The 26,790-nt window shown below is 37.5% G+C and overlaps 1 protein-coding gene across 5 annotated transcripts in view; it reads right to left on the bottom strand.

The window, feature by feature from the left end:
* Window positions 1-26,790, bottom strand: part of CLOCK (clock circadian regulator) — a 67,238-nt gene that overhangs the window by 33,477 nt on the left and 6,971 nt on the right. For 2 of the 5 annotated variants that reach the window (XM_017817394.1, XM_017817311.1), the window contains exons 2-5: window positions 22,786-22,887; window positions 19,279-19,365; window positions 2,818-2,928; window positions 425-515 (exon numbers count right to left, since the gene is read on the bottom strand). In XM_017817394.1, coding sequence (XP_017672883.1) covers window positions 425-471 — 47 coding nt within the window. In that variant the 5' untranslated portion in view covers window positions 472-515; window positions 2,818-2,928; window positions 19,279-19,365; window positions 22,786-22,887. The remainder of the gene's footprint in view (window positions 1-424; window positions 516-2,817; window positions 2,929-19,278; window positions 19,366-22,785; window positions 22,888-26,790) is intronic. The other 3 variants (XM_017817130.1, XM_017817040.1, XM_017817230.1) reach the window with 3 other exon arrangements.

Genomic DNA, 26,790 nt, shown 5'->3' with positions numbered 1-26,790 from the left:
TAGCTCAAGGCATCAAGTAGAAAACATGCCTCATCTATTACTTTTCCCTTGAAATAGGTTAGCAGGTCATTTTACTATCATCTACAGCAACGCTAATCATTTAAATGTATTTGCTTTCCTTAACCAAATTCTGAAGTACTAAAAAAATTAAAAATTCAAGTAAACATTAAAAATCAGCTCAACTTGCAGAGATGTTGTTCCATGGCTGAAAATAAGTAAAGCATTTTAAGATTAACCTCAAACAATTGAAATCACTATTTCCAGTTCTAACAACTACCAAACTAACTTTGTCAAAAATAGCCAAAACCTCACTCTTTCATTTTTTCATAAATTAGCATTTTAATATATTAACCAGAAGAAAAAGACTATTAAAGAAAGCATTGAACAGTAATTCTCCCAAAACTCTCTGCCTCTATTAACATACCTGTCTGCAATGGAGCTCATTTTATGGGTGCTTATGGTAAAAAACATAACACATCACACTTTAGTCTTGTGGTAGACATTTGTACGTCTGCCTATAAGAGAAGAAAAAATATCAAAATGTGACTGGGGAAACCAATATGTTCTTCATTACAGCATACCAAAGCTTTCATTTGCTCTATAAGCTGCTCTCAATCTTCCCTTCTTCCAGCCTTCTGCTCTGCCCTCCTACCTTCTCTAATGCAGTCTCCATTACCAGCATAACCATCATCTTACATGACAATGTTCAAGAGAAGATTATTAAGTGTCACAATAAATATGTTTGGACTAAACCAATGCAAAACTTTTTATGACTCTGAATTCAGATATAGCTTTTCATTTTTATTTTAACCTTTACCTAAAAGACCCTCATAATTTTGAAGGCTGAACTGATGTGAAATACACTTAGTAATACATTCTATTTAGAAACTGTGCAAACAGAAAAGTATTTGGGACACAGTATTTTAGAGCTATAATTTATCTCTCACTGTATTTTTTTCTTGAGTACATTGTTATAATAGACCTGTGAAATGATAACAATAAGATATTGATTAGAATATGATTGCCATACTGTGAGACCATTTCTTAAAGCATCTTATTCATTACAGAGTTTCAAGCAGGAAGTTTTTGGTTTTCCAGATGCGTATATGATTTTGAATAAAAAATGTGAAGGAAATATTAATATTAAGAGAAGGGATACCAAATTAAAATAAGTATTTAATTCAACAAGTTCCTACTTTTAGGTACCCAAAATTTACAAAATTGTGTGGGTTATGAAAAGGCTAAAGTCAAACACAAATTAATACAATTAAACCTTTTTCTTTCATATGGAAAAGTCAGTTGTCAGAGGCTACTCAAATAGAGCAGAAAGATTATAACATTAGCAATGATTAGGGAACAACTGTGTGCAGCAAGTTTTATATGAACTGAACTTGTGGATTTTCAGGAATTTTTAGTAGGCTACAAACTTACTAGTAAAAAGGCACTGCATTTATTTCAAAGGAGATGATTTTAGTCCTTAAGTGACTCATAGTTTCTGAGAAGAAAGGATATGTTTGTTTCTGGGAGTACCAAACCCAGTGGAACTTGCAGTGTTAATATCACAAGAAATATGGCAGCAACTGCATGATAGGGAAACTGAGGAAGAAAGCTTATGATTCAACCAAACTGTCTCCATGTCTACAACAGCCACATACTGTGCAGATTTGTTTCACAAGACTAGTATTTTTCCCCACAAAGTTTCAAAACTGAGTGCACCAGGAAAGTAAATGGGAGAGCTGTGCTGCAGCACAATCCCTTTCAAGGCACATTGCATGGTGTGCTGGTGTTTTTGCCCAAATACACTTCTACAATTAGTAGGCTTGACTTTGTCTTGCCTTTACTCTCCAAAATCCAGTGCTGTGAAGACACACCGATAGCAAAGCATTTCTTCACTCCAATTCTTCAAAATAACAACTGCATCAGCCATACTGACAAATCTAATTCCCCAATTAGTTGACCAAGTAATGGAGTTGCACCATTTGAAAACCAGATAGAAATGGCACTAGGAAAGTAAATTATGAAGTGTTTGAATTTTCATCAGAAGCATACAATGACAGGTTGCTCAGCAGTAAAAACCAACTACCATGACTGGCAGAAAATTAAGTTTAAAATCAAGATAAAAACTATGAACTTGTTTTCTTTTAGCTTACATAGTAAACACTATTACAGTTATGCACTAATTACACTTTAAGCCCTGTGTTAATTTTTATACAAAACTGGTACCTAAAATTATAGAAATCAAGAGTAATACAAAATTCTGTAGGACAAATTATATACTTTCCTTAATCTGCCTAAGAAAAATACCAGTACAGCTAAATACAGAAAACTTTCATCTATGACATGACATCTTCATTATGCAGAGTTAGAATTTAAAAGTCAGCGTTTTCCCTTTAACAGAGCACTCAATTTCTAGAATTTGACAAAATCATTCATTTGTTACAGTAGATGGATCCTACGTCAGAATGGGCAACTTAGATCAGGTATCCAAGACAAACAGTTAAATGTACTGAAAGACTACAGGAAATGCACCTGTAGCACATTTGTTTCTCATTTTTCAAGGTCTGACCTTCTGTCTTTGCACTGAAATTTGCAAGAGCCTGAACAGTCTCAGTGCTTATACATGCTGATGTATAAGTATGCAGAGATAATTCCAAAAAAACCAGTCAAGCTGAAAGTAAACACTAGATAAAAGGCCGTATCTACTTCTAAAGTTCAAATTAAGTTGAGTTCTGGAGAACAAAACATTGCTACTCAGCCCTTCAGTGTGGATAACTGAAAGCCATAGGAACCTTACTAATTATAAACCCACAATTTTACCTTTTACACTTTGGGACTTGTTAAAGTGTGAGGTTTAGGGATGAAACCTGGTTCCTGTGAAGAACAATGCGGAGTTCAATGTATCCTCTTCTGCAGAAATTAAATTCTGAACTGTTGAAAAATAATAAAAGAGAGCTTCAAAATCAATGTTTTAAAATTATCACTTTTTCATTTTTAAAAAAGACAAGTAATTGTTTTAATAAGATCAATCTATAAGTGTGATATTCTGTTTATTAAAAGTATCTCAAGTATTTCATCATCTGAATTGACCTTGCTTTAAAGTACTCCCTGATAAGCAGGATATTCTGACACAGTTTCATCTCAGCTTTAAGCCATCACTTTATGCCTAATTTTAGTCTTGATGTCCTTTTCACTTCTGAACTTGGTATCACCCATACCATCTACATCTTCACTTCCACTTGCTACCTTCAAAGTATATCGTTATACCATGATTTAAACACCTTTTTGCTGAAGCTCTTATTAGGGCCTCTTCTGGCTTTCTCAGCTACATCTTCTCCTCTCCACATCTCCAAAATTGTCACTCTCAGGACTCCAGAATCTGTAGAATGCTGCTGACAACTAGCAAAGTTGCTCAGCTGCATTATTGCTACTCCCTCAAACACAGACATTAACTCTTTTCTTTCAAAACCCACTCCAAAATCAAATCCAAGAATGTATCCCAAACTTACTTCACAAATATACTTCTTCCACACAAAAACTCAGCACCAACATAAACCATCGCCTACTTCCAGTCGCTTTATACCACTACATTTCATTTATAGTTACTTCCCTCGAATCATGCTACTTCTCACATTTTTAAGCTACATGAAATCAGGTTTTTTTTTTCCTCTCATCTTTATCCTGTTTCTATCTGCCTTGCTTACTCGTCTTCAAATAAATTCACTATACAATGTACTTGTTCCACTTCTGAAAAATTTTATTTTAAAGCATATTTAATTCTAAATTCTGCTAAATTCCTAAAAAGGAAGCTAGGATCTAAAAACCAAGGTTATGCTACTCTTAAATTCATTGATGACTTTGATGGAAAACAGAATTACCACTTATTTGATTTGAAAAGTTAAATTTCTTCTTCTCCTGCACCTAACAGAGGCTCTTAAGTGGTTAAAATACAGATGGAAATATTAACATAGGAAGTCAAAAGCACAGCAGAACAATCTGCCAACAGGAGAAAAACAATTACAGCATGATTCAATGAAGCCACCCGTTCTTGTCTGGCCAAATAACCTGCTGGCCCATTGACCTACTTTTTTAGGTGCTTACAGCCTCCTCTCCTATTCTGTTTTGCTCCGTTTGACAAGTGCAAACATTAATATGACAAAGAGTCCCATGGGAGTCTGCAACATGAAACCCGTGTTTTTAAACTGCTTGGAGTAGAACAACTCTGACAACTCTCACCCAGCTCCTAATAGAGTTTTAATATGGAAAATTTTAGATCTTGTCTCTGCAGTATGTAGAGGTGTATTTTTTAAAAATCAAAATTAAACATTTAATATAAATACCACAGAACTTAAGCATAGATCCATATTTGATAATGTCTAAAAAGGGAAGCTTTTACAGATATTTCAAAAAGGGATTTTAAGATGAGGAGGAAAGGAATATGTTTATGTCATAAATGAACATAAGCAAACTTAAACCAGACCAAAAGAGAAGCTAATCACAGTGGAAAAGCTTCTGTAGCCAAAACCAGACAGATCTCTAACTCAGTAGAAATAGCATGTGTGTGAAAGCCAGCAGAAAGGTTAAGACACGCCAGCATTGGCAGTCACAAGTGTTCAAAGGTCACAGTTCTGTCTCCACAACCCATAAGGTTTTTTAAAAAAAATTAATTATGTGTATTTGTCTCTTGATACTGTGTCTTTTGTACACATTCAGGGCATGTTTTCAAACTTTTCTGAAACCAAGAAGGCTAGAAACTTACTATCTTAAAGGAAGCTGAGGTCCTCGGTCAAAAATCTTAGCTGCTGCCATGGATATTCAAACTATTACTACAGAACATTGCTTAATCTCTAGCAAAATCACAAAAAATAGCAATACTGCAACTTCTGCACTATGCTGACTTATCACTCACGGAGAGGCAATAAGTTACTGGGTGCCAAGCCATTGCTTGGCCAAAGAAAAAAGGTTCTGAGTAAGTTATAGGGTAAAAAGTCATAATCCAACCTAAGGTAACAGTGAAAAGTTCACAGCATCCAATAAAAAATTCCAGTATTTTCTGTCTGATTTTATTGTCAATACTGGCATGCGCATTGGTGAAATTTAATCTTGGAAAGAAATTAAAAGATTGAACAAACCATGAAATTACAGTACAGTCTTGCTCATGACAGATGTTCTGTTAGGACTGGACTGAAAAATGGATGGGACTATGATCCATGCATTTCCTATACTTAATTTTGTATACAGCCAGCAACTGAAACCCCTATGTCACCAGCACTTCACCTCAATGGTAACACTGCTAAATATTTTTTGAGGAAGAATCAGCATTGTCCTTATAGTGTAAAAAATATTTGTATACAAAAGTCTTGATTTATAAGATGATTTATATCAAGACTTACATAAGTAATACTTACATGACTTTGCAGATTACAGCCCTCAGAATTAATGCAAGATAGCTTGTATTATTAAGACAAATAATTTCACATAGCGAATATCACAGAAAAAAATATATGAAACAACAGTTTTCCGACACTACAGTTTCTTCAAACAGAAATAGATCAACTTCTTTAATATAACCTGATCTCTGTGCCATAATCCTATTTTGTCAGGGGAACAAATTAGTTATTATAATCATTGAGGATTAGCTTTAGAGAAGATCTTGTTTAAAGAATCAAAATCACAGCACATCAGTCTATGCTTCCACAGCACCTGATGCCCCGCAGAGCTCTAACAGTAGTAACATACCAGGATAAGAAAGACCAAAAGCAGAAACATCACACTGATCAAACAGCTGAGCCAAAGCCTGACTCACGATGTAAACACAGCACCAAAAGTCCTGCTCATTATAGAGATTCTGAAGATAATTATAAACCTTCTTAATACTCCTTTCCACGAGCTTCTGATAATTTGGATTATGAACTTCTGGGGTTTTACTCTACTAGGACATTATACCATAATTAGGGCAAGCACAGACGCAGCTGTTATCTCATACCCAGAATAGTACATCACTATCCCTCATATTTTCCATTTTGCTCTTTCCTTCACTGGTTTATCTCCAGCCCAGACATTTTTCCCTTCAGCTTTTTCTTTCTTGGAGGTGTGATAGAGGGGAGGAGAAGGAGAAGAATCTGCTCTGGTTTAGTTCCTTTTCAGTAACCACAGACTTTTGTAGAGAGCAAGAGATCTTTAGACAGGTAAACCATAACCTGCTCTCTAATCATATATAGTTTGGTCTAATATAACAAGCTAGCAGGTTTCAAGATACTTGCTCCTTTGCTTGCAATGGCATATACACCAACAGAAAGCAAATTAGGTAATGATTGATTAATCCTTTCTTGCTAATCAAAGGCTATCTGTGAAAATACTATGTTTTTAAAATTGACATGTCTCCTTTTTTACCTAAAAAAAAAGGCAAACGAAACAAAAATATCAGAAGATAAGGCTGAAAGGAATTTCAAGAATTCAGGAATTTCTTCAAACTTTGCAGCTGAACAGGTTATTCTAGCAGCTGGGAACAGTCATATATTGCAATCTCTACCACATCAACAAATGAGTTTTTGGTCAGTATTTGAGCTGCAGATGACAAATCCCAGAAACGTCATTTTCCATAGATAAACACACTATAACAGCAGGTGTACATCTGCTGCTGCTTCACAGGAAAACAGAGGAGAGAGCTGCTTCCACCACAGATGGATCCCAGATGGTTTTTAAAATGAAAATTTGTGAGTGGCCATGAGTAGTTTGCTCTGGCATAACAGCTTGCTTAGGTTCATCACCTTTGTAGGGAGTAGACAAGGACACACCTGTGCGCAATACAATGAAGAAAGGTCAGTAAGACAAAAGACTGGTGGTGTAGGTTACCATTACCAGAATAACTGATCCAGTCTCAAGTCTGTTCCTGACAAGAATGAAAAGCCTGTTAAGAGGCTGTTGCAGTAGTGGTCAGAGATACCACAGATTTACTTGAGTAAATGACATTGGAAAGAGTGCATACTATTTGCCCACAAACCTGTTTGTACACAGTCCAAACAGCAGCTAGAAAAGCCTACAGGTCACTGTGAGTGGCAGAAAATGTAGAAATCACAGAGGTAAAAAGATGTTCTTAGAAATGGTCACAAAAATGTATCCTTGTCTACTCCCTGCAAAGGTAACAGACCTAAGCAAGCTGCTCGGACAAGCCTGATCAAAAGTCACTGCAAATAATATCTTCATAGAAACATGGATTATGAGGATTATAGGAAAAAGCAATTCTGTCCTGTATGCTTCATGTATTAAACTGTCCTACCATCAGGAGAAAGCTTTATTCTGTGACTTGGGACTGAACATAGCTTACAACTTTCATCTATCTCCCAGTTAAAGAAAACATCCCTGCCTACCACGCCTCTGTTCCAGATCATTTGGGCTGATCTCTGCTTTACCAGTTGTTCTGCTGCCACTCTTCCATCCTTCTCTGGAGTGCACATCTCGTTCCCCTTGCTCACCACAGAGATGGGCCCACAGCTCCCCTGATACAGTGCAGCTCTCTCATCTTGGTTCAGACTGCAGTGAAGATTCATGCAAGAAAGCTGTAAGAAGCCTCAGACTCTTCACCAGGGCTACCGTGATGACACACTGGTAGAGTTTGCAGTCCTGAGGCATAGGAGTCAGGCGAGGAGTAAAGTTAGGCCTCTGAACTTTAGGAAAGCAAACTTCAAGCTCTTCAAGAAGCTAGTCAGTATGACCCCCTTGGAAACTGCCTTCACGAACAAGGGAGTGGAACGGAGCTGGCAGATCTGTACGGGTCTCCATAGAGCACAAGAGATAGCGGTCCCTAGGCACAAGAAATCAGACAAGGAAGGCAAGAGACCAGCATGGCTGAGTAAGGAACTGCTGGTCAAACTAAAGGGCAAGACACACATGCACAGGCAGAGGAAACAAAGATGTATCCTGAGAAGAGTATACAGACACAGTCTGATTATGTAGGGATGGGGTGAGGAAGGTCACGGCAAAGTTGGAGCACTTGGCAAGTGATGCAAAGAATAACAAGAACAACATCTACAGGTGTATTAACCAGAAAAGGAAGGCCAAAGAAGGTGTACCCCTCCCAGTAAACAAGACCCCATCGGCTCTGGCCACATACTGAAGCAGATTTCTGAAACAATATGTTTAAAAGAGCCCACATATCACACAGTTTTAATAAGAACAAAATAATAAAGATTGTATTTAAAAAGTATGACTCCATGTACCTTTGAAAATTGCCACAGCTAAGGAAGGAACAGTACCCTTGTACAAAGAGGAGCGGGAACCTCTTAACTACATCTGCCACTGCTGGATCTGTAACAGGGAACCATGGCTTAGATTTAAGAATAAGCATTGTGTTTGCACATCTAAAATACAATACGCAGCTCATAATCAAGTCTGGCTTAAAAATACACCTACTGCCTCTTTAAATGGTGCTCAACGCAAAGCAAGTACTTCACAACAGGTGTTTAGGTCAAGAAAAGCTAATCGCTAACCTGTTAGTGTTACAATTCAAAACTGAAAACCTTCACCTCTGTAAATCTCCATTTTATTTAATGACACTCTGGGAAGATGCAACCTGCAGTCAGCCAGCTCAAGAGCAGATCCTAAATTAATGCTCACTGTGCTCAGGAAAGAAGTGCAATAGACAGTGTAGAATCTGCAGAGTCTGCTATTCTCACTCACAGGAGACATCTAAACTTGGTACATTTTACAATGAACAAATAAAACCCCAGCTTCCTCATTCCAGCCTCTTAAATGGAACTGAGAAGGTAGACAGTTGACGAGTTTTTTTCTGAAATTCAAAAGGAGAAAAATATCACATACACACAGACTCAAAAGTTTAAATTCCCACTGAATATTATAATTATCCCATAAAATTATCTACTACGCACAAATCACTTATTTTCTACAGAATAAAGTTACCAGACAATAAGAAAAAATATCTTCACTTAATGATTTCTCAGTATTAACTGAAATTTAAAGAAAAACCTTCAAAATAGGGTACCAAGATATCTATCCTGGACTTAACACCACTTTGAAATTATTCATCCAATTAAAATGTGCATATTTATGAAACTAAGCATTAGCAATTTTAGGTGTTTTGTCTCAGATACAGATGGTAGTTTAAACAACAATTTTTCTACAGTAGTTTGTCACATTTTCATCAGAGCATACATATTACCAAAAATACTAATAAATCCAATCAGAGAGGAAAAATTTATTAAACCCTTTATTACTACACTGAAAATATACACAAAAATTCACGAAGAAATGAGACAGATCAAAGAGTTAAGCATTGTTTTTCCTCTACCCCAATGATAAGAGGAAAGAATGACTAGATACAGAAAGTAAACTAATTTTTGAAAACTGTCCTGGAGAAAATCCTTTATCAAATTCAACAGACATAATTATTACACATTCAAAGCAAGACAGCATCAAGGAAATTCTTCTTCCATTCCACGCAAAATTTCTGTTTGGTGTTGATATAAATGCATATTTAAATTTAGAAAATGAGACTTTACAATTATTATTACTGCAATAACACTCAGCTATCTATCTCAATTAATCTTACAGAAAAACATGAACCTACATGTTAGGTGAGCACTTCAACTGCCAGACCTTCAGTATGCATAGGTATCTTGTGAAGTGAGAAAGGTAGGTAAAAAGCAGGTTTTGAAATTCACACAAATGAGTCTTTCCAAAATTCTGTCCTAGACCAGAAAAAAACACTGAGGTCCTTCTCAGTCATCTTTTCTCAAGGCTGAACAGGCCCAGCTCTGTCAGCCTTTCCATGTAAGAGGAAGAGATGAGGGATGCTCCAGTCCCCTAATCATCTTTGTTGCCCTCTGCTGGACCTGCTCCAGGAGCTCCATGTCTCTCTTGCCCTGAGGAGCCCAGAACTGGACATAAAACTCCAGATATGACCTCACCAGGGCTGAGTAGAGGGGTAGGATCACCTCCCTCAACCTGCTGGCAATGCTCTTCCTAATGTACCCCATTTGATACCATTGGCCTTCTTGGCCACCAGGGCCACTGCTGGCTCATGGACATGTTGTTGTCCACCAGGACCCCCAAGTCGTCTCCACAGAGCTGCTTTCCAGCAGGGTAGCCCCCAGCCTGTACTGGTGCATGGGGTTATCCTCCCCCAAGTGCAAGACCCTGCATTTGCCTTTGCTGACAGACGGTTTTCTGCCCATCTCTCCAACTTGTCGAGGTCCTTCTGAAGGGCTGCACAGCCCTTTGGGGTATTGGCCACTCCTCCCAGTTTTGTGTCATCAGCAAATTTGCTGAGAAGGCATCTGCCTCTTCATCCAAGTCATTGATGGATGGGCCCAGTATGGAACCTTGGGGGACACCACTAGTGAACAGGCCTCCAACTAGACCCTGTGTCACTGACTCTCTGGGATCTGCCATTCAGCCAGTTCTCAATCCACCTCAGTGTCACTCATCCAGTCCACACTTCCTGAGAGACAGTGCTGAAAGCCTTGCTGAAGTCAAGGGAGACAATATCCACTGCTCTCCCCTTATCCATATTGGTAGCTGTTTGAACTTAAAAGGCAATCAGGTTGGCCAAGCATGATTTACCTTTAGCACCCACGCTCCTCATCACCTTCTTGTCATCCATGTGAATAGAGATGGCCTCCAGAATGAGATGCTCCAGTACCTTTCCGGGGATTGTGGTGAGGCTCAACTGGCCAGCAGTTCCCCAGCTCCTCCTTCTTGCCCTTTCTGAAGACCAGGGTGACATTTGCTTTCTTCCAGTCCTCAGGCACCCCTCCTGATCACTCTGACCTCTCAAAGATGATCATAAACAGCCTCAGCTATGGTGTCCTCCAGCTCTCTCAGCACTCGTGGATGCATCCCATCAGGACCCTTGGACTTGTGGATGTCAGGTTTACCTAGGTGTTCTCTAACTCAATTCTCCTTGACCAAGGGAAAGTCTTCCTTGCAACATTCCTATAACCTGGTCTCCTGAATCAGAGATTTCACCGGGCTGGTCTTGTCAGCAAAGACCAATGCAAAGAAGGCATTCATAGTCTCCACCTTCTCTGCATCCTCTGTTACCAGGGTTCCCTTTCCATTTAATAATGGACACTCATTATCCTACGTTCTTCTTCTGCTACTGACGTATTTAAAGAAGCCCTTCTTGTTGTCCTTGATATCCTTGATCATATTTAATTTCAGTTGAGCCTTGGCCTTCTTTGTCTCATTTCTACTTTGACAACCTCTCTAGATTGACTCCAAGTGGCCTGACCCTGCTTCCATCTCCTGTGTATTTCCAGCTTATACTTGAATAATGACAGGAGCTCTTTTTTTCATTCATGCAGGTCTCTTGCTCCCTTTGCCCAATATCTTGCTCATTGGGATGCATCATTCTTGAGCCTTGAGGAAGTCATGCTTGAACATCAACCGTGACAGACAACTCAATGAAATGAACTCGGGGGGGGGGGGGTGTTTGTTTGGTTTATAATAGGAGACAAAGACTTATTCCTAACTCATGGTCAGGGTACTCACCTAGAATATGGGAGAAATAGACTAAGTTCTTCCTCTGAATTAGTCCGCAGATGAAGAATTACCACATGAAAGATAGCAAGAGCAGTAAATACAAAGACCACACAGGAACTACATGGCTACAAGATACCAGGCACTTCATGTCCTAAAAGTTACTTATATTTGTAAGCACTTTTAACAAACTCCTTGGTCAAGCTGAAAGTTTTTGTAATGTTAGCCTTTGATCATTACCCTGACCGCTCATTTCCACATCCATATTAAATTCCTCCTCTTCTTCTAGCATTAGTATCTGTGACCAGCCAACACAGCCTAAAATTGATCCAGCCCAAAACTAACTCAAACGTTGTTTCATTCAGCTAAATCAACTACATTTGTTTCACTATATGGCTGCTCAAAAGCTGTTTTGGCACAGGGGAAGGGGAAGCAGTGAATCACCAGGTTAGATATCTTTTGGCAACAGTCCCATTTCATGCTGACCTATCCTATGTGTCAAATTACCACAAGCAAAGAAAATTAGGAAAAATGAGATTCAAATTTGTGCTCAAAGAAATAGGCATTGTAGCTACTACTTGATAAGTCTGCTTCATACTTAAATGAAACATCTTTACTCTCCTATGCACCGCTGCATCTCATGTGGCAATCCATGACAAATTAAAATTCTGGACATAATGGGGCTTATTTTCAGACACCAATCCAGACTCACGGATCAGCCTCTGGAAATGAAAACAAATCCAGAACTCAGTCTTAAGAGTCAATGGGAATCTCAAGCAAAATGTAAAGCGTAGGAGTATATGTAACTGATGTCTTGCTCAGTTATCAACTTATCTACGAAAGTTAATTAGCAGGAACTGGGACTGTTTTAGGATGACACTCAGCACAGATACTAGGTAATTTAGGTATTCACTTAAATTAATAATATGAAAATAAGAAAATTGGATGAATGATTTATACCAGCATCAGCTATTTGTAACATTTAGAATTGTACAGGTGTACCAAATGGACATATTTTTTAAAAAAATTAGGATACTTGCTAACAGCAACACCCAAAAACAAGTGACAGGTGTTTCAAAAAGCTAATATTTGATCTGAAAATTATCTCTCATGGAGAAATGCATATATGTAAATAAAACACTTTTAAAATACTAAATGCTAGTCATTTTTTTATTTTCTCCAAGTTGATTGCACAATTCTTGATTTGTGCAGCTGTGGAAGTGCTTCTGATGCCTCAATTTCCCAGCATGGGTGACTCATGCACAACTAAATTATTCTGTAAGGCTTTTATGAAGAGTGGACTGTTTGTGTGTCTGAAGAATGGAGTAGGCAGTGCACTTCACTGAAAGTGTCTTCAAAAAGAACGAAGTGAGACTTCTTCACATTTCCATAAAATGAGACGGTAGGAAAATTTTAAGCTGCAACACTGAAGTGCAGTCCAAGTAAAAAAACTACCAAACAAGCAGCTCTTCCTCCCTACCTCCACTCATCACTTTCGCCAGAAATCCTACACCTCATTTTGGAAGCCACAAAGTAATAACAAAAGAAAAAAAGAATGAGGTAGCTGAAAAAAGAACAAAACAAAACAAGGGAAACACTAGGGAATGGTAATTTCAGTGTATTCCCATTCTAAAAGAGCAGGTTCAGGATCACTTGATGCAACTGAATAGCCACAAGTCTGTGGGATGTGATGAGATACATTCCAGGGTCCTGAGGGGACTGGCTGATGTTGTTGCCCTGTCCATCATATCTGAAAAGTCATGGTGGTCAGGTGAAAACCTGGTGGACTGGGAAAACAGAAACACAGCTCCTATTTTTAAAAAAAAGAAGAAAGGAAGATCCAGGGAACCACAGGCCAGTGAGCCTCACCTCTGTGCCCGGGGAAGATCATGGAAGTAATTTTAAGGCATATACAACACAAGCAGGTGATCAGAGACAGCCAGCACAGCCATACTAAGGGCATATCATGCCTGACCAATCTGGTGGCCTTCTATGATGGACTGACAGCAACAGCTGACAAGGTAAGATCGACCAATGTCATTATCTTTTTACATGGTCCCACACAACATCCTTTTCTCCAAACTGGAGACACAGGTCTGAATGGTGAACTATTAATTAGATGGATAAGGAACTGGCTGGATGGATGCAGCTGGAGAGTTATGGTCCATGGCTCTATGCCCAGGTGGAGGCCAGTGACGAGTGCTGTCCCTCAGGGCTCTGTCTTGGGACCAGTGCTCTTTATCAATGACACAGAAGTGAGATCCAGTGCACCCTCAGCAAGTTTGCAGGCAACGTGAAGTAAGCGTTGCAGGTGACACAACAGAAGGAAAGGATGCCATTCAGGGGGACCTGGACAAACTTGTGAAGTGCACCCATGTGAACCTCGTGAAGTTCAACAAGGACAAGTGCAAGGTGCTGCACCTGGGTCGAGGCAAACACCAGCATCAGTACAGGCTGGAGAATGAGCAGATCGAGAGCAGTCCTGCCAAAAAAGTCTCGGGGTGCTGGTGGATAAAAAGTTGCACATGAGCCTACAGTATGTGTCTGCAGCCCAGTAAGCCAATTGTATCCTGGGCTGCATCAAAAGAGAAGTGATCAGCAGGTTGAGGGAGCTGAATCCCCTCTACTCTGCTCTGGTGAAACCCCACCTAGAGTGCTGCATCCAAGTCTGGGGTCCTCAGCACAAGAAAGGTGTGGACCTGTTAGAGTGGGTCCAGAGGAGGCCACGAAGATGATCAGACAGATGGAGCACCTCTCCTGCAAAGACAGGCTGAGACAACTGGGGTTGTTCAGCCTGGAGAAGGCTTCAAGATCTCACTGAGGCCTTACAGTACTTGAAGGGAGCTTACAAAGGAGAGAGAGAATAACTTTTTTTTTACATGGCCAGATAATTATAGGACAAAGGGGAATGGTTTAAAACCGAAAGAGCAGAGATTTAGATTAGATGTTAGGAACAAATTCTTTTACTCACAGGGTGGTGAGGCACTGGAACAGGTTTCCCAGGGAAGTTGTGGATGACCCATTCCTGGAAGTGTTCAAGGCCAGGTTGGATGTGACCCTGAGCAACCTGATCTAGTGAATGGCATTCCCTGCTCATGGTGGGGGGTTGGAACTGGATGATATTTAAAGTTTCTTCCAACCCAAGCCTTTCTATGACTCTATCCAAAAATCTGACAAAACAAGTTTTGTATTAGCATGCTTACTGTTATGTTTGTAAGATTAACAAGATTTAACAGAAGACTTAATTTTCTAGAATTCTAGTGTCTGCCAGATCCTTCAGCTTTTCTCTCAATACAACTACCTTTTATTGAAAAAACAATACCATAGTTAAGGAACTCCAAACCCCTACACTGCACTACTCCTTAATTTCATTTAACAAAACACTAGAGTTATTCTTTTGTCAGAACTTTCAACATAACAGTCCAGGTTCAACTGGAATTACAGTGACTGTAAAACCTGAAGTACAGGACAAATACTTCATATTAGAAAGGCAAGAAGTGCCTTAGCAGGAAAAGTTAAAAAGAAAAGAAAAAAAAACACAAACAAACAAAAAAAACCACGTTTTGCAATTGGAACAGAGAGGAAATGTCTCAATTGTTGTCTTGGCTAAAGAATGGACAAAACCAAGGCAGAAAAAGTTCACTTTTCTTGTCCCTTTGTGGCTTGCTACTAACATGAGCAGAAACAAATTCTTTGTTCCCATAAAACAGTATCATCTTCAATAGGTTGAGTCCAGTCAATTAAATTGTAATTTGATTAATTATGATGACAATATTAATCTTCAGATATTGGGGCTTTTTATAATGAAGGCTTCCAGTGCCTTGAAGGTTAATTCAATGCTTCTAGCAAAAACTCTGTCAACTATCTCCCATTGTTTCAAAAATATTTTAAGATCATGATATTAACTGAAAGACAAAACATAACTGAGGAAATTCTATGCCAAACTTTTTTTAAGCTTTGCTGCTACAATATGTAAGATAAGAATTTTCAAGATTAGGTTATGGGGGGGAAAAAGGTCACAAATTTAGTTCCTTTCTGCATTTTTGGAAATTCAGATTCTGTCCTGATACCCCCTGTAAACCTTACAAAGTTTCAGATGAGTCCTCAAAGTTATTTGCATGAGTTAGTCCTTTTTATCCCCTGTAATATTCATCCATCAGTCCTTTTTACCATCTATAATATTCAATACAAATCATATCAGCTACTTGAGACCATACTCACTGCATCTGCATGACTTTAAACTCTCTTCCTCAGCTGCTTCTGTTTCTCTTTTACCATTTCTCAAGTTCTCTTTCACAGAATGATCAGACCACATATCTACAAAAACGCATGTCTCAGAATGCTTCCTTTTGCCCCTCAAAGTTTTTTCTGTGCTCTCAAGTTCTCAAGGTTAAGGAACCTTTCCTGTCTGACAATCCAGGAGCCACTCCGGCAGTCAGGGCCACCGTCAGAGACTTTCACTGCTGGGACCAAGGCCCCTTTGCAGCAGGCGGCTCCACCTCTTACAGGCTGTTTTCCCACTTTACTAATAGAACCTGAGTTAGATTATCCAGCACTTAAGTCCCAAAAAGTAACATTAAGAAATATTTATAAAGGCATTATAGCTATTTCAATTTAAAATTAATATATCAGTTATCAAAAACCAAAACTACAATTAGATTTTATTTAACTCTCTTCTGCTCAGCACATTGTGAGTATGGTTTCCAAGACCTAGGATCTTGTTAGTGGGCTATTTAACACTGGTATTGAGAAACAGGATATCAAAAGCTATCAGTATTCACAGGAAATCCTGAAACTAACATGAAATACATGTTGAGGTCACATGCTAACAGGCTAATGAAAAGAGCTGTATTGTATTTAAGCCCACATTAATGCTTGAAACAGTTTATTTATGAGAAACACATTAAAAAATATGCAGATAGAGCACTTCAACATAACAGTGCAATATTCATAAGACAAGATTACTTAAAATAATGAGGACTCTTTGTAACTTACTGGCTTACAGCTCTCATGTTTTGACTCTCAATATTTTACTTCATGTTAAACTGAGGCTTGTACCTGCCTCAATGAGGTCTACTCTCTAAGCTGCCATATGAAGCAGCTGAGTACTAAACTTTGATTTTTACTTAATGCATTGCTTTTCCAGAATAGAATTAAATTGTTCAGGTTTGAAAACACCTTTAAAATCATTGAGTCCAACCATTAACCGAGCAGTGCCAAGTCCACCACTAAAGCATGTTCCCTCAGTGTCACATCTACACAATTTTAAAGACCTCCATGGATGGGGACTCCACCACTTCCCTGGGCTCAAGTGCCAAATGCAATTGTGCCTGTAATAATCACTATTTCAGGAATGATTATACAAATTGAAGGGAGAGATGCTTAAGCTAAGAGAATAAAATATGCTAACTTTTACAATATGTTTATACTAATTACAACATGAGGGAATCGACTGAACAAATTAAATAAGACTGCAAATAACTTTATTTTTTGTATTCAAGCCAGTGATTTTTTTCAAACAAAGTTTTCCAAAATACTGCTGATACTTGTGCTACTACAACCTTATCAGGTTGTAGGGGGTTTTTTTAATGATTATATTAAAAGGCTGTTTGTTTAAATGTTCCTATTGACAGAAATCTTACTTGAATCTTGGAAATTTTCTAGGAAAAAAATGCTGAAAGACAAGGTCTAAAATCTGCAAGGATGTAATAAACAAGAAATATAACTTAGTTTAGTCCTAATAATTGGCTTAGACATGTGGGATATTACACTAATGTTAAGCATGCAAAATTCTTGGGAACCTCTGAACTTAAAATTACATGGGGTAGATGGAGAGAACTCTTTCAACTGTAACTTCAAGATAAAATGAATTAACACTGGCAACTAAATATTACTTAGATTTTCAAAACCTTACCAATTGCCATCTACAATCTCAAATGCAGGTATCCATTCTAGCAAAAAAAAAAAAAAGTCATGACTTATGAGAGCTCAAGGCACAAAAAATGGTAATAATGGCAAACATCTGTGAAGACCATCTCTTTTTCTTTTTTGTCTTGCTCCTACTTTATGAGTGCAATAAAGCACTGATCTCATTGTGTTGTTTTTTTCCAAGGCAAATGAGTAGCTTGAGCAAAACATGTGGAGTGGGAAGCATACAAATTTTAGAATTCTATATAAAAATTAGGAAAGAAATCAGAATACTTCTGTTTTTAACAATATTAAAATATAAGCATGGAAGAAAAGGTAAATGATCAGAATTTCAAAAGACAGTTACGATTTAGTCATTTGATTCACTGCAACTTGTAATATTTATTTGTTTCACTGACAGTTTGTATTCACAAAATTGCAAAAAAAAAAATCCTGTCAATATTAATTTCGAAACTTATACTTGGATTTGTAGCATAAATACATATCATAGGTGTTCACTGCCCTCATCTACTGACCTACAACCAAAGTGAACAATTTTGGCTATCTGTCCATTACAAAGTAATCTGAAACAGTAGAAATGGATCAGCAGATCAAAGCAGCTGGTGCTGACACTCTGTGCTAGCTGTTCAAGAGGGTTTATTTGGATTAGATTTCATCTGGTCTCCAGAAGGAAATATAACCATCACATGGACCATTCACCTTTTTCCAGGAATTTCATGATTGATGCAAACTTGTATTTACCCAGTATAGACAGAAGAGCACTTTGCATTTGCAGCAGAACTTACAGACTATTTTTCTGAGAACGGAGTGTAGTTCCAACACCCTGAGCAACTAAGTGGTAAGGGGAGACAGAGAGATTTTGTCCAAAGCAGTTTTAATGTTCCAAATCACAGTGGCAATGCATACAGTTATATCCTACCTTTTCAAGCCACACTAACAAACACAGGTGTCAGCTCAGAATACTTGAAGGCACTGAAGGATCATCATAAAAGACAATCTACTGGCTTCCACAAGAGTAATTCATTTTCCCTAATCCAGAATTCAGCAGAAGACATGAATCTGGATATCCCTATTGCTTAGGCTTCATTTCTCTTTTCTTTGTTTATTTACTTCATTTTTTATATCCTGTTTTTTTTCATTTAAAATATTTTACTTCTTGTTTCTCTCATATTTTTTTCAGACTTTTCTCATTTATTTCCTCCTATTTCATGTGCTATTAAATACAGTAGGAGAAAATATTTTCACACATCTGAACTTTCAGACAGAGGTGTTGGTATTGGTTTTTTATCTGGAAATTTAGATAGTGTAGACTGAGACAGGCATGTAAGCACTACCACTGTGATTTAACATACCCTAACTCAAACAAAATTTAAAAAGAATAAAGATGATCATGTATTTACTGCGATCATTCAAACCGATCTCTAAATCCAGTGCTAAGCAACTACGTGAATTGAGAAAAATAAGATTAATGACACAGGAATATTAGTCTATTGTAAGACTGAAATTAGCCTGGTTCTAAACCTCATCTCAGAGAACAGCCACAGGAACACAGAAATACTAAGGGAAGCTACTTAAGCAACTTATGGAATGGAAGAACTTCATAACAGAAACACTAGATAAAATATATTTGGTGTATACACAGGATTTTACCTTTGGAGTAAAGCCAGGAATATATTGCTTAAGAGTTTGGCTGCTCTTTTTTCCTGAGCTTTGTCATTTGTTTATCTAATAATTTAATCTTCTAGATTTAGGTTAAATGACAAAGTCGCTCTTAGCAATCCAAGTGACAAACAGGATTTCGTCACATACAATTAACTCAGTTGCTTAAAATAACCAAAATATTCAGAGACTCACCTACTTTCAGTGACATTCAGTATACAACATCCAAATAAATTTCCAGAAGATTTTGCAAATGAACGAATGGGCTTCCCTTTACATCTGCTAAAGTTAGATGGAAAAAAAAAAAATCAGCTCTCTTTAAAGGAATTCCTAAAGAAAAACTGTCTTTTAAGAAAAACCACCACAAAACAACACTATACATGTGTTCATACAAACATAAATTGAAAACTTTAAGTATACTGACAGTCCATTTCAGAAGCCTCCTTCTGTGTGGACCTGGGCTCCAAAGCAAAACCCAGAGCTTATAAGTAATTCTGGTTTTAATAACAAAAAATCAGTTAAAATCAGAAATATTCATCATTAAACATGACTTATTCCATTGGGTTTTTTAAACCCTATGAAGAAATCACAGAATTTTAAAAATGTAGTATTGAATTCATATTAATACATAAAAATTTAAGATGCAATAAATCATTCCATGTACTCCTACACTGAACGCAGATTCCGTGTTCCTGTACTCATGAACAACAGATGTTTCTGCATCACTTCAATACAAAACCCACAAAAGATTAAAAAAGGAAGTTCAGTACCATCCTGCAATAAGCAAAAGGAAGGGGTGGAAACATTGAAATCATCTTCTACACTACAAATTCTAGTTTCAAGTAGAACTAGAAGTCTCCAGCCTGTTCTTGTAAGACAGTTTTCCTCTGTTTCATAATTCAAATCTTTAGGCTAAAGATGATGATTTCTACCACACAGCACCTCTCTCATCTCTCTGCCTGGCTGAGGGCATACTTTTGCTTTGGCCAGCAACTGCACTACTGTATTTTATTAATTTAAGTCAACTCCCCTGATTCAAATGTAAAACCTCAGATAATCTCTTAGCTTGCTCAGAAACAATCTCATTTTTCCTTTAAATCTCAGTTAGGAACCAAGAGACCATTTTCAGATCATTAGCTCCTCATACCCTAGGAGACAAATTTTGATTTTATCAGTTGCAATTTTTCTTACTGTGAAAGGTAGAGCAGCCCCAGTGATTACAACCAAGATAACCAATTGCCCTACAATGCTACTTCTTCCCTTCTTTGTGGATGGGCTCAGATTGCGCTGCTGCCACCTCTAATTCACTGCACTTCTACAGCAGCTGTGTAAGAACAAATCTGAATAAAAAGGTGGCTTGATTTCACCGTTCCCCTGTAGTGACATAGGCAAATTTCCAGAGAAGCACAGAGGCACTTTTGAAAGCACTTACATGTGCACGAGTGACTACAACTTTCAAATCTTTCTTATTTCTACAAATCAGTGTCTAAAGTATTTTCTCTCTATTTAGTTATTTGCTTTTCATGTTTCTATGAAAAACCACTAAGAAAAAAATGTATAAAAATATGTCTTTATATAAGTAAGTACAAAAGTTCTGTAATGTAAGGACAGTTTTAAACTGAGGATTTTCAGCACAAGTTAAAAAAATGTTCTGAGGAAGAAACACAATTAAAAGGACTACTGAAAATGTAAAGATGGAGGTAAACAGCCCAAGGAGACACAAGCAGTAAATAAAGCTAAAATATGCCCTGGAAAACACAAATTCTTAATAAAACCAAGCAGGTCCTCACAGTCTAAAAATGTTACTTGAAAAGCAAAACCAAATATGCACATCATGCAGAAATTTTCAGGATACTCAAAAAGAAGTATTTAATAACTTTTAACCACACACATTGTTCAAAACTATCAATTCTATTACAATCTGTTCTGAATACAAGAGCAGTAATTAAAAAAAAATAAAAACCAAAGAATATAGAAAAGTTGAATGAAAAAAATGCATGACAGTTATGTAAATATACTGCTGAAACAGCATTTAAAGGACAAAATCATCTACTGATGGGCGATGGGGTTAAGGAAAAGCACAAGGAGTACAGAAGAAAATCTTCTTACTCAGTGTTTGTACCTGACATTACAATGGAGTTGAGGAGATTAGTCCTGTTTACTTCTCACAGTCCAGCTAGAACATGCTCAGTAGATCTGTCTGGTTATGACTAAAAGGATTTGGAACATATCTACCTCATCTGATTTGAACAGATGAAATGGATTTAGGCAAATCATTGAACTGGTACAAAACATTTTCAGAAATCTATCGTGCAGTCTAATGTAAGAGTTTGGGATGGCACAAAAAACAGCCTGATACTGCAGCATAACGGTTTGGTTTCTTCTAAAACCTTGACTGCTTGCTTTAACATATGCAGGTGCTCTATTTTTCTAGTGGCAAGGTTTTCACTGCATTTTGAATCAAGAAAACAGTATTTCTTCTCCCTCAACTCATTCTCGGACACAAACTGACGTCAGGTAAAATTTTAGCTGAAGCAGATATATAACTCAAAGAATTGCTGCTCAGTGATTCAAGTGTTACCAAATTATAAGCAACTTAAACCAGGGCCTTAGAACAGAAAGTGTTAAGCATCATGAACTGCAAGCACTGCTACCTGTAATTCCATTCATGACCAAACTTCATGCACGACCAAACACCTCCAGTACATTATAAGCCATGAAGGATATAGAAAAGCTTTCTGCCAGCAAGACAAAATACTCCTGTTTCAGCAAGATTGGCATAATGTCTGATCAGCATATATTGATCAGTTTCTTGGGGTTTTTTTGACCCTGTCAAAAAAACCAACAGAACATCTAAAAAACAATACCTACTTAGAAAGAAAAAGCATATAAATACATAGGTGAGGGTTACAGAGGGCTACGCCCGAGATCCTCATGATACATTGAATCAAAACCCCTTTGTTGCTCCTAAGATGAAACATAAACAAACTGCCCCATCTGTTCTGCCTTTCTCTTCATGTGATGTACAAAGCAATAAGTAACCTTACTGTGAGTAAGACATTGACAAATCTTGCAAAGATGAAAATCTGCACCTCCTGGCCCATCCTCCGTTGGGCAGTACATAGCGCCCAGTCAAGTAAGCGGGGAGACACAACCCCTTTCACAAATAAGATGACATGTGAACTGAGATATTGCTACCTGAACCTATTAAGATGCATTCTTTTGCTTTCTATACACATGAATGGGGTATTAAGCCCATCTCAAATTTAACAAGACCATCTGAAAAAAAACAAACAAAAACCAACAAACCAAAACCCAGTCAGAAAAGCAGTGAGCGTGGCAGTACACACGCTCATTCACTGCAACACATCCCTGGAAGGGAGATTAATTTAGTTTCCAGAAATCACAGGGCCATATTAGCTCACTTCATTGCTGGGGACAGTGCCATTATGAGGTTTGGTGGTTGGTTTTTTTTTCTTCTACTTTCCAAGGCAGCTCAGGTACAGTTCAGTTGTTTCATTCCATGCTCCATGTAAAGGATAAAAGCTTATTAAAAGCTTATTTGAAGTTTATTCTTGCCCACACGCCCCATTAATTTGAATCTGAAATTGAAGTGGAATGTCTACCTTGCCTGAGGTTTAAAAAGAGATGTTTCTGCTTAAACCATTACTGTTCTAGTAGCAATAAAATCTACATACTTACTTAAATTACCCAGAAATGCATTGTGCCTTGTAGAGTGGGTGGGTAGCATTAGTAGTCCAAATGTGATGTCATCTGAGTGAAAGCCTTCTTTGGCACAGTCTTCTGAAAAACAACAAGAAAAACCCCACAGTTCTATAAAAATTAATCCATTCAAAACAACTTTCAGAGGTGAGGCCTTGATTATTTCTTTCTGTTTTCTCTCCTGCCATTTTTGTTGCTTTATTTGCATCCCTTAACTGTCCACAATTTCACTTTCCAATTCCTCTAGTCAACATAATGAAGTAAATACCCATGAAGGAGAACTTCAGCATTCCATATCACCTTTTATGTAGCTTTGGCACTGTCCGAAATCCAAATCTGTAAGACAAATGCAATAGTCCAGTGGTAACATGAAATTTACAATTCTAATGCTGCCTACAAAACATTAATATTACAACTAGTGCACTGCAATTGCTTTGGGTTATATTGTGACCTTGCAGAACATCAGTAAAATACCATGCAAATTTCTGGAAAGAAAATGCATCAATACAATTTTAACTGTGTGTACTATGGTTCAAACAGGACACGTGAACCACCTCAGAACACAGCTTGAAACTCTCAAAGAACATGGAACACAACAGCACAAGAAAGACTCAAACTCCCCTCACTGATGAAAAACTAATTTCAGTAAGTTGTGCTGAGCAAAAGCTAACTATACAGTAGAGATTTCTACACACAAACACTACTTATTCAAAGAAATAGCTCCCCATCTATTACAGATCACAAATTCTGTATTCCTATATACAGTGCTGTGTTTTAAACACACATGCACCACCTTGGAAATATCTTACTGCTGGTTACCACTACTGATACTTTCTATTCAGCATTCCGGTGTGGCAAAGTATATCCTTCAAGGCATACATAAATCTATTCCCTTCCACTGTATGCAAGGACAGGCAGGTTTCCTTTGACATAAAATAACCAAACCAAAGTAACTTCAAAACCCCCCTTTACCACTGTGTCTCCCAATACATATAACACAGAAAGAAGAAGCTGTCAAGGTGGGGAAGAAGAATGCCAGTGTTTGAGGAAGATCTACTGCCAAGTCTAATGGGATATGACAGGCAGACCATTATCAACAACATATCTATTTTTCTATGCAGTAAAATGAAATATTCTAATGTTAGAAATCAATGGTTTGAATCCAATACCAGTATACAGATAAGAAATGTCAAACTATATTCTATAGGGCAGGAAAAGCATTTAGGTGCATTTAAAAAAATCTGCACCAGCTTATGAAACACTATTTTTCATTTCTTATGCCGGCAACAAAGTTTAACATAACTCGATATAAATCACCCATAAATTTAACTGTCCATATAAAGGTAGTTACAATTTAACTAAAATACTTTTGAAAAGCAATTTCAGTTATTTTAATGAAAAAAGGTTGTGATCCTTTTGACTTAGAGAAAGCGGTAATACCTCAATTACCTTTGATGTTAAAAACTATAGTTTCACCTCAATTGTCCTGAAGTTCATACAAAGGCCTCCAGTTTACAGAAGAACTGGGTGTAAAAAGAAGCAGCAACAGATCTCGAGATCAAGTTTTCAAGCACAGCTACCCGTTGTTTTGCCACTCACTTTAAAAGCCAAGTTCGATTGACAGCTACATTTCTTAAAGGGTTAAAAAAATAAATCTTAGTACTATAATTTGTGGTCTGACTTCCCTGCCAAACTGATTAAACCAGCACATTCTCAAATCCTTTTCCTTTCTCATTCTTTTCATCGTAAGAGCCAAATCCATCAACATACTTTGTAAGTTTCTACATGTCTTTTTCCTGCCCCATTTCCTAAAACCTTCTAGTTATCCCTCCTCATGATTCAGACTACCTTTCTGATTTCATTACACTTTCCAGATCCTACAAAATAAAGCACTTTGCTTCTTTTCCTTCAAATCCTTACACTATTTGGACTTGTTTTATGCTGTCTTTTTCTTCTATATTTTCCTCTTCCTCATTGCTGATCTACCTTATTGTGTTCTTAGAAATGACAACTTGTTTATTCACTCACTATGACTCAATTATTAATTTGAATCCTTGTCCCCCTTTCTGAGGTCATTCTCCTCATTTTCTATGTCAGTGAAATTCAGATCACAAGCTCTTCAAGGCTAGAACTGATCTTATTATCTATGATACATCATGCAAAGCCTTAGCACAGCAGAAAATGTCTAACTAAAGCTTCTGAAATGGAAAAAACCCTATATGATAAAAATGAAATAAAACATTTTAACAACAAAAACACCTCTGGAAAAATATCTTGCATGTAAAATTGCTGAGATGTTAGAGAGTTATCACTGGAATTACCATACTAGTTACAAACTGTAGCTTCATTCTCAAACACTCAACTGCTAGTAGTAGCTTGATTACATATAATGAGCGTTGCTGCTGTGGATGGCAAGAAAAACTTTATTAAATCACATTACTACATTAAAACTGACAGAGAGGAAAGTGCGTGTGTGTGTGTGAGAGAGAGAATCTGCATTCCTATTCCAGCAGTTCTTGGAAGCTGTGATTCATTCTGCTACTTGCTTTTCTACTCACAGTCAGAGGAAAACCCAGTTTCCTTTTGAATATTTGTTGTTACTATGAAAACTACTTTAAAATAAGTACAAGTCAGAATCACCTAACTATTTTGCAGTCCTTTATGATATTTTAAAAATGAACTATTTTAATACTTAAAATTAATGAATTATTTGTGAATACCATGACATTTGTGAAGATTATGTTGGTTACTGAAGGCCTGAAAAGTATATATGATATTACAGAGCAAGAATTTTCTAAAAACAAAAGTAGCACAAGCTAACGAAGTTTTCTTCACTTTCACCATGAGAAGTTTCTCTAAACCTATTAGCAGGACATACTACAATTCTCCACTGAGACTTGATAAAAATCTTCAAGTTGAACGTAATGAGGTAGATTTCAATCTGCTGTTTATCATGATAAATAGATATTGCAAATACAGGCCACACAGAAAAGAATCAGAGAAATGTCATTCTAGACAGAAGCTGAGCTCCTGCTTTTTAACTAGTAACTCCATGTTACAGACAGAGAAGTGAGCTTACTGGAAATCCAATTTGGGAGGTAATGCCTTTTGTCCTAATGCTGAGAAAAAAATATTATTATTTTGCTATAATGAATATATTTCATTCAGTAACTGATATAAACAAAAATCTTTACACAGAACCCTTTCCAGTTTCATCTCTCCACTATTAAAAGACCTTATTCACTATGGCCTTTACATGGAAAAATCCTATTTTTTAGGCTCAAGCTGCACTTTCTTTCCTTTTTTACTAAAAAAGGCAATATCTAAGTTCTGGTCTTTTCAAAGATATACATAAAAAACATTTTTTTCCCCAAAACAATGGCAAAATATTCACTTAATCACAGCTTAATGCTATTCTTCTAATTACAGAAATATTTATTTTACATATTAAACCAAACTAAGAGTCGGGCAGCCCTGCAGTCAGTGAAACAGTATCATCTAATTCTGATCAGGACAATAATTCCCTGGCTGACAGCCAAAATAACTTTTACCAGCATATCATTAAGGAAGTTTTTCAGTGGGGAATAAAGCACCATTCTGGTGGCCCCACTCTCCTCTCCCCCAACATGAGAAGCCAGTTTCCCCTCCCGTCACCCTTCTGACACATCACAGTATTGTCAGTCCCCATCCCTTTCCAAAACAGCCCAATGTTCTGCCTGAATCCCCAAGCCCCACTGGCATATACAACCATCTCCTGTTCCCCTACCCAACACAGACCCAGTGCATGCTGAAAAAAAAAAACAGGCCAGTACCAAAATTGCATTGCTTTGTCTCTCGCTCAGGAGAGGGTAGTGACACATTTCCCTCTATCCAGCTTGCCCAAAACCTGTAGGAACATTAGTTTGCAATTTCTATTCCTCCTACAAACATGGCTCCAACTGGTCAACAATTTCAAAAGCTACTGGCAAACATCTAAGGAAAGAA

This window comes from Lepidothrix coronata, unplaced genomic scaffold, assembly GCF_001604755.1.
Source record: "Lepidothrix coronata isolate B3197 unplaced genomic scaffold, Lepidothrix_coronata-1.0 Scaffold0, whole genome shotgun sequence".
Lineage (NCBI taxonomy): Eukaryota > Metazoa > Chordata > Aves > Passeriformes > Pipridae > Lepidothrix > Lepidothrix coronata.
The sequence above is the reverse complement of the archived record's forward strand: the minus strand, read 5'-3'. Positions and strand labels throughout refer to the sequence as shown.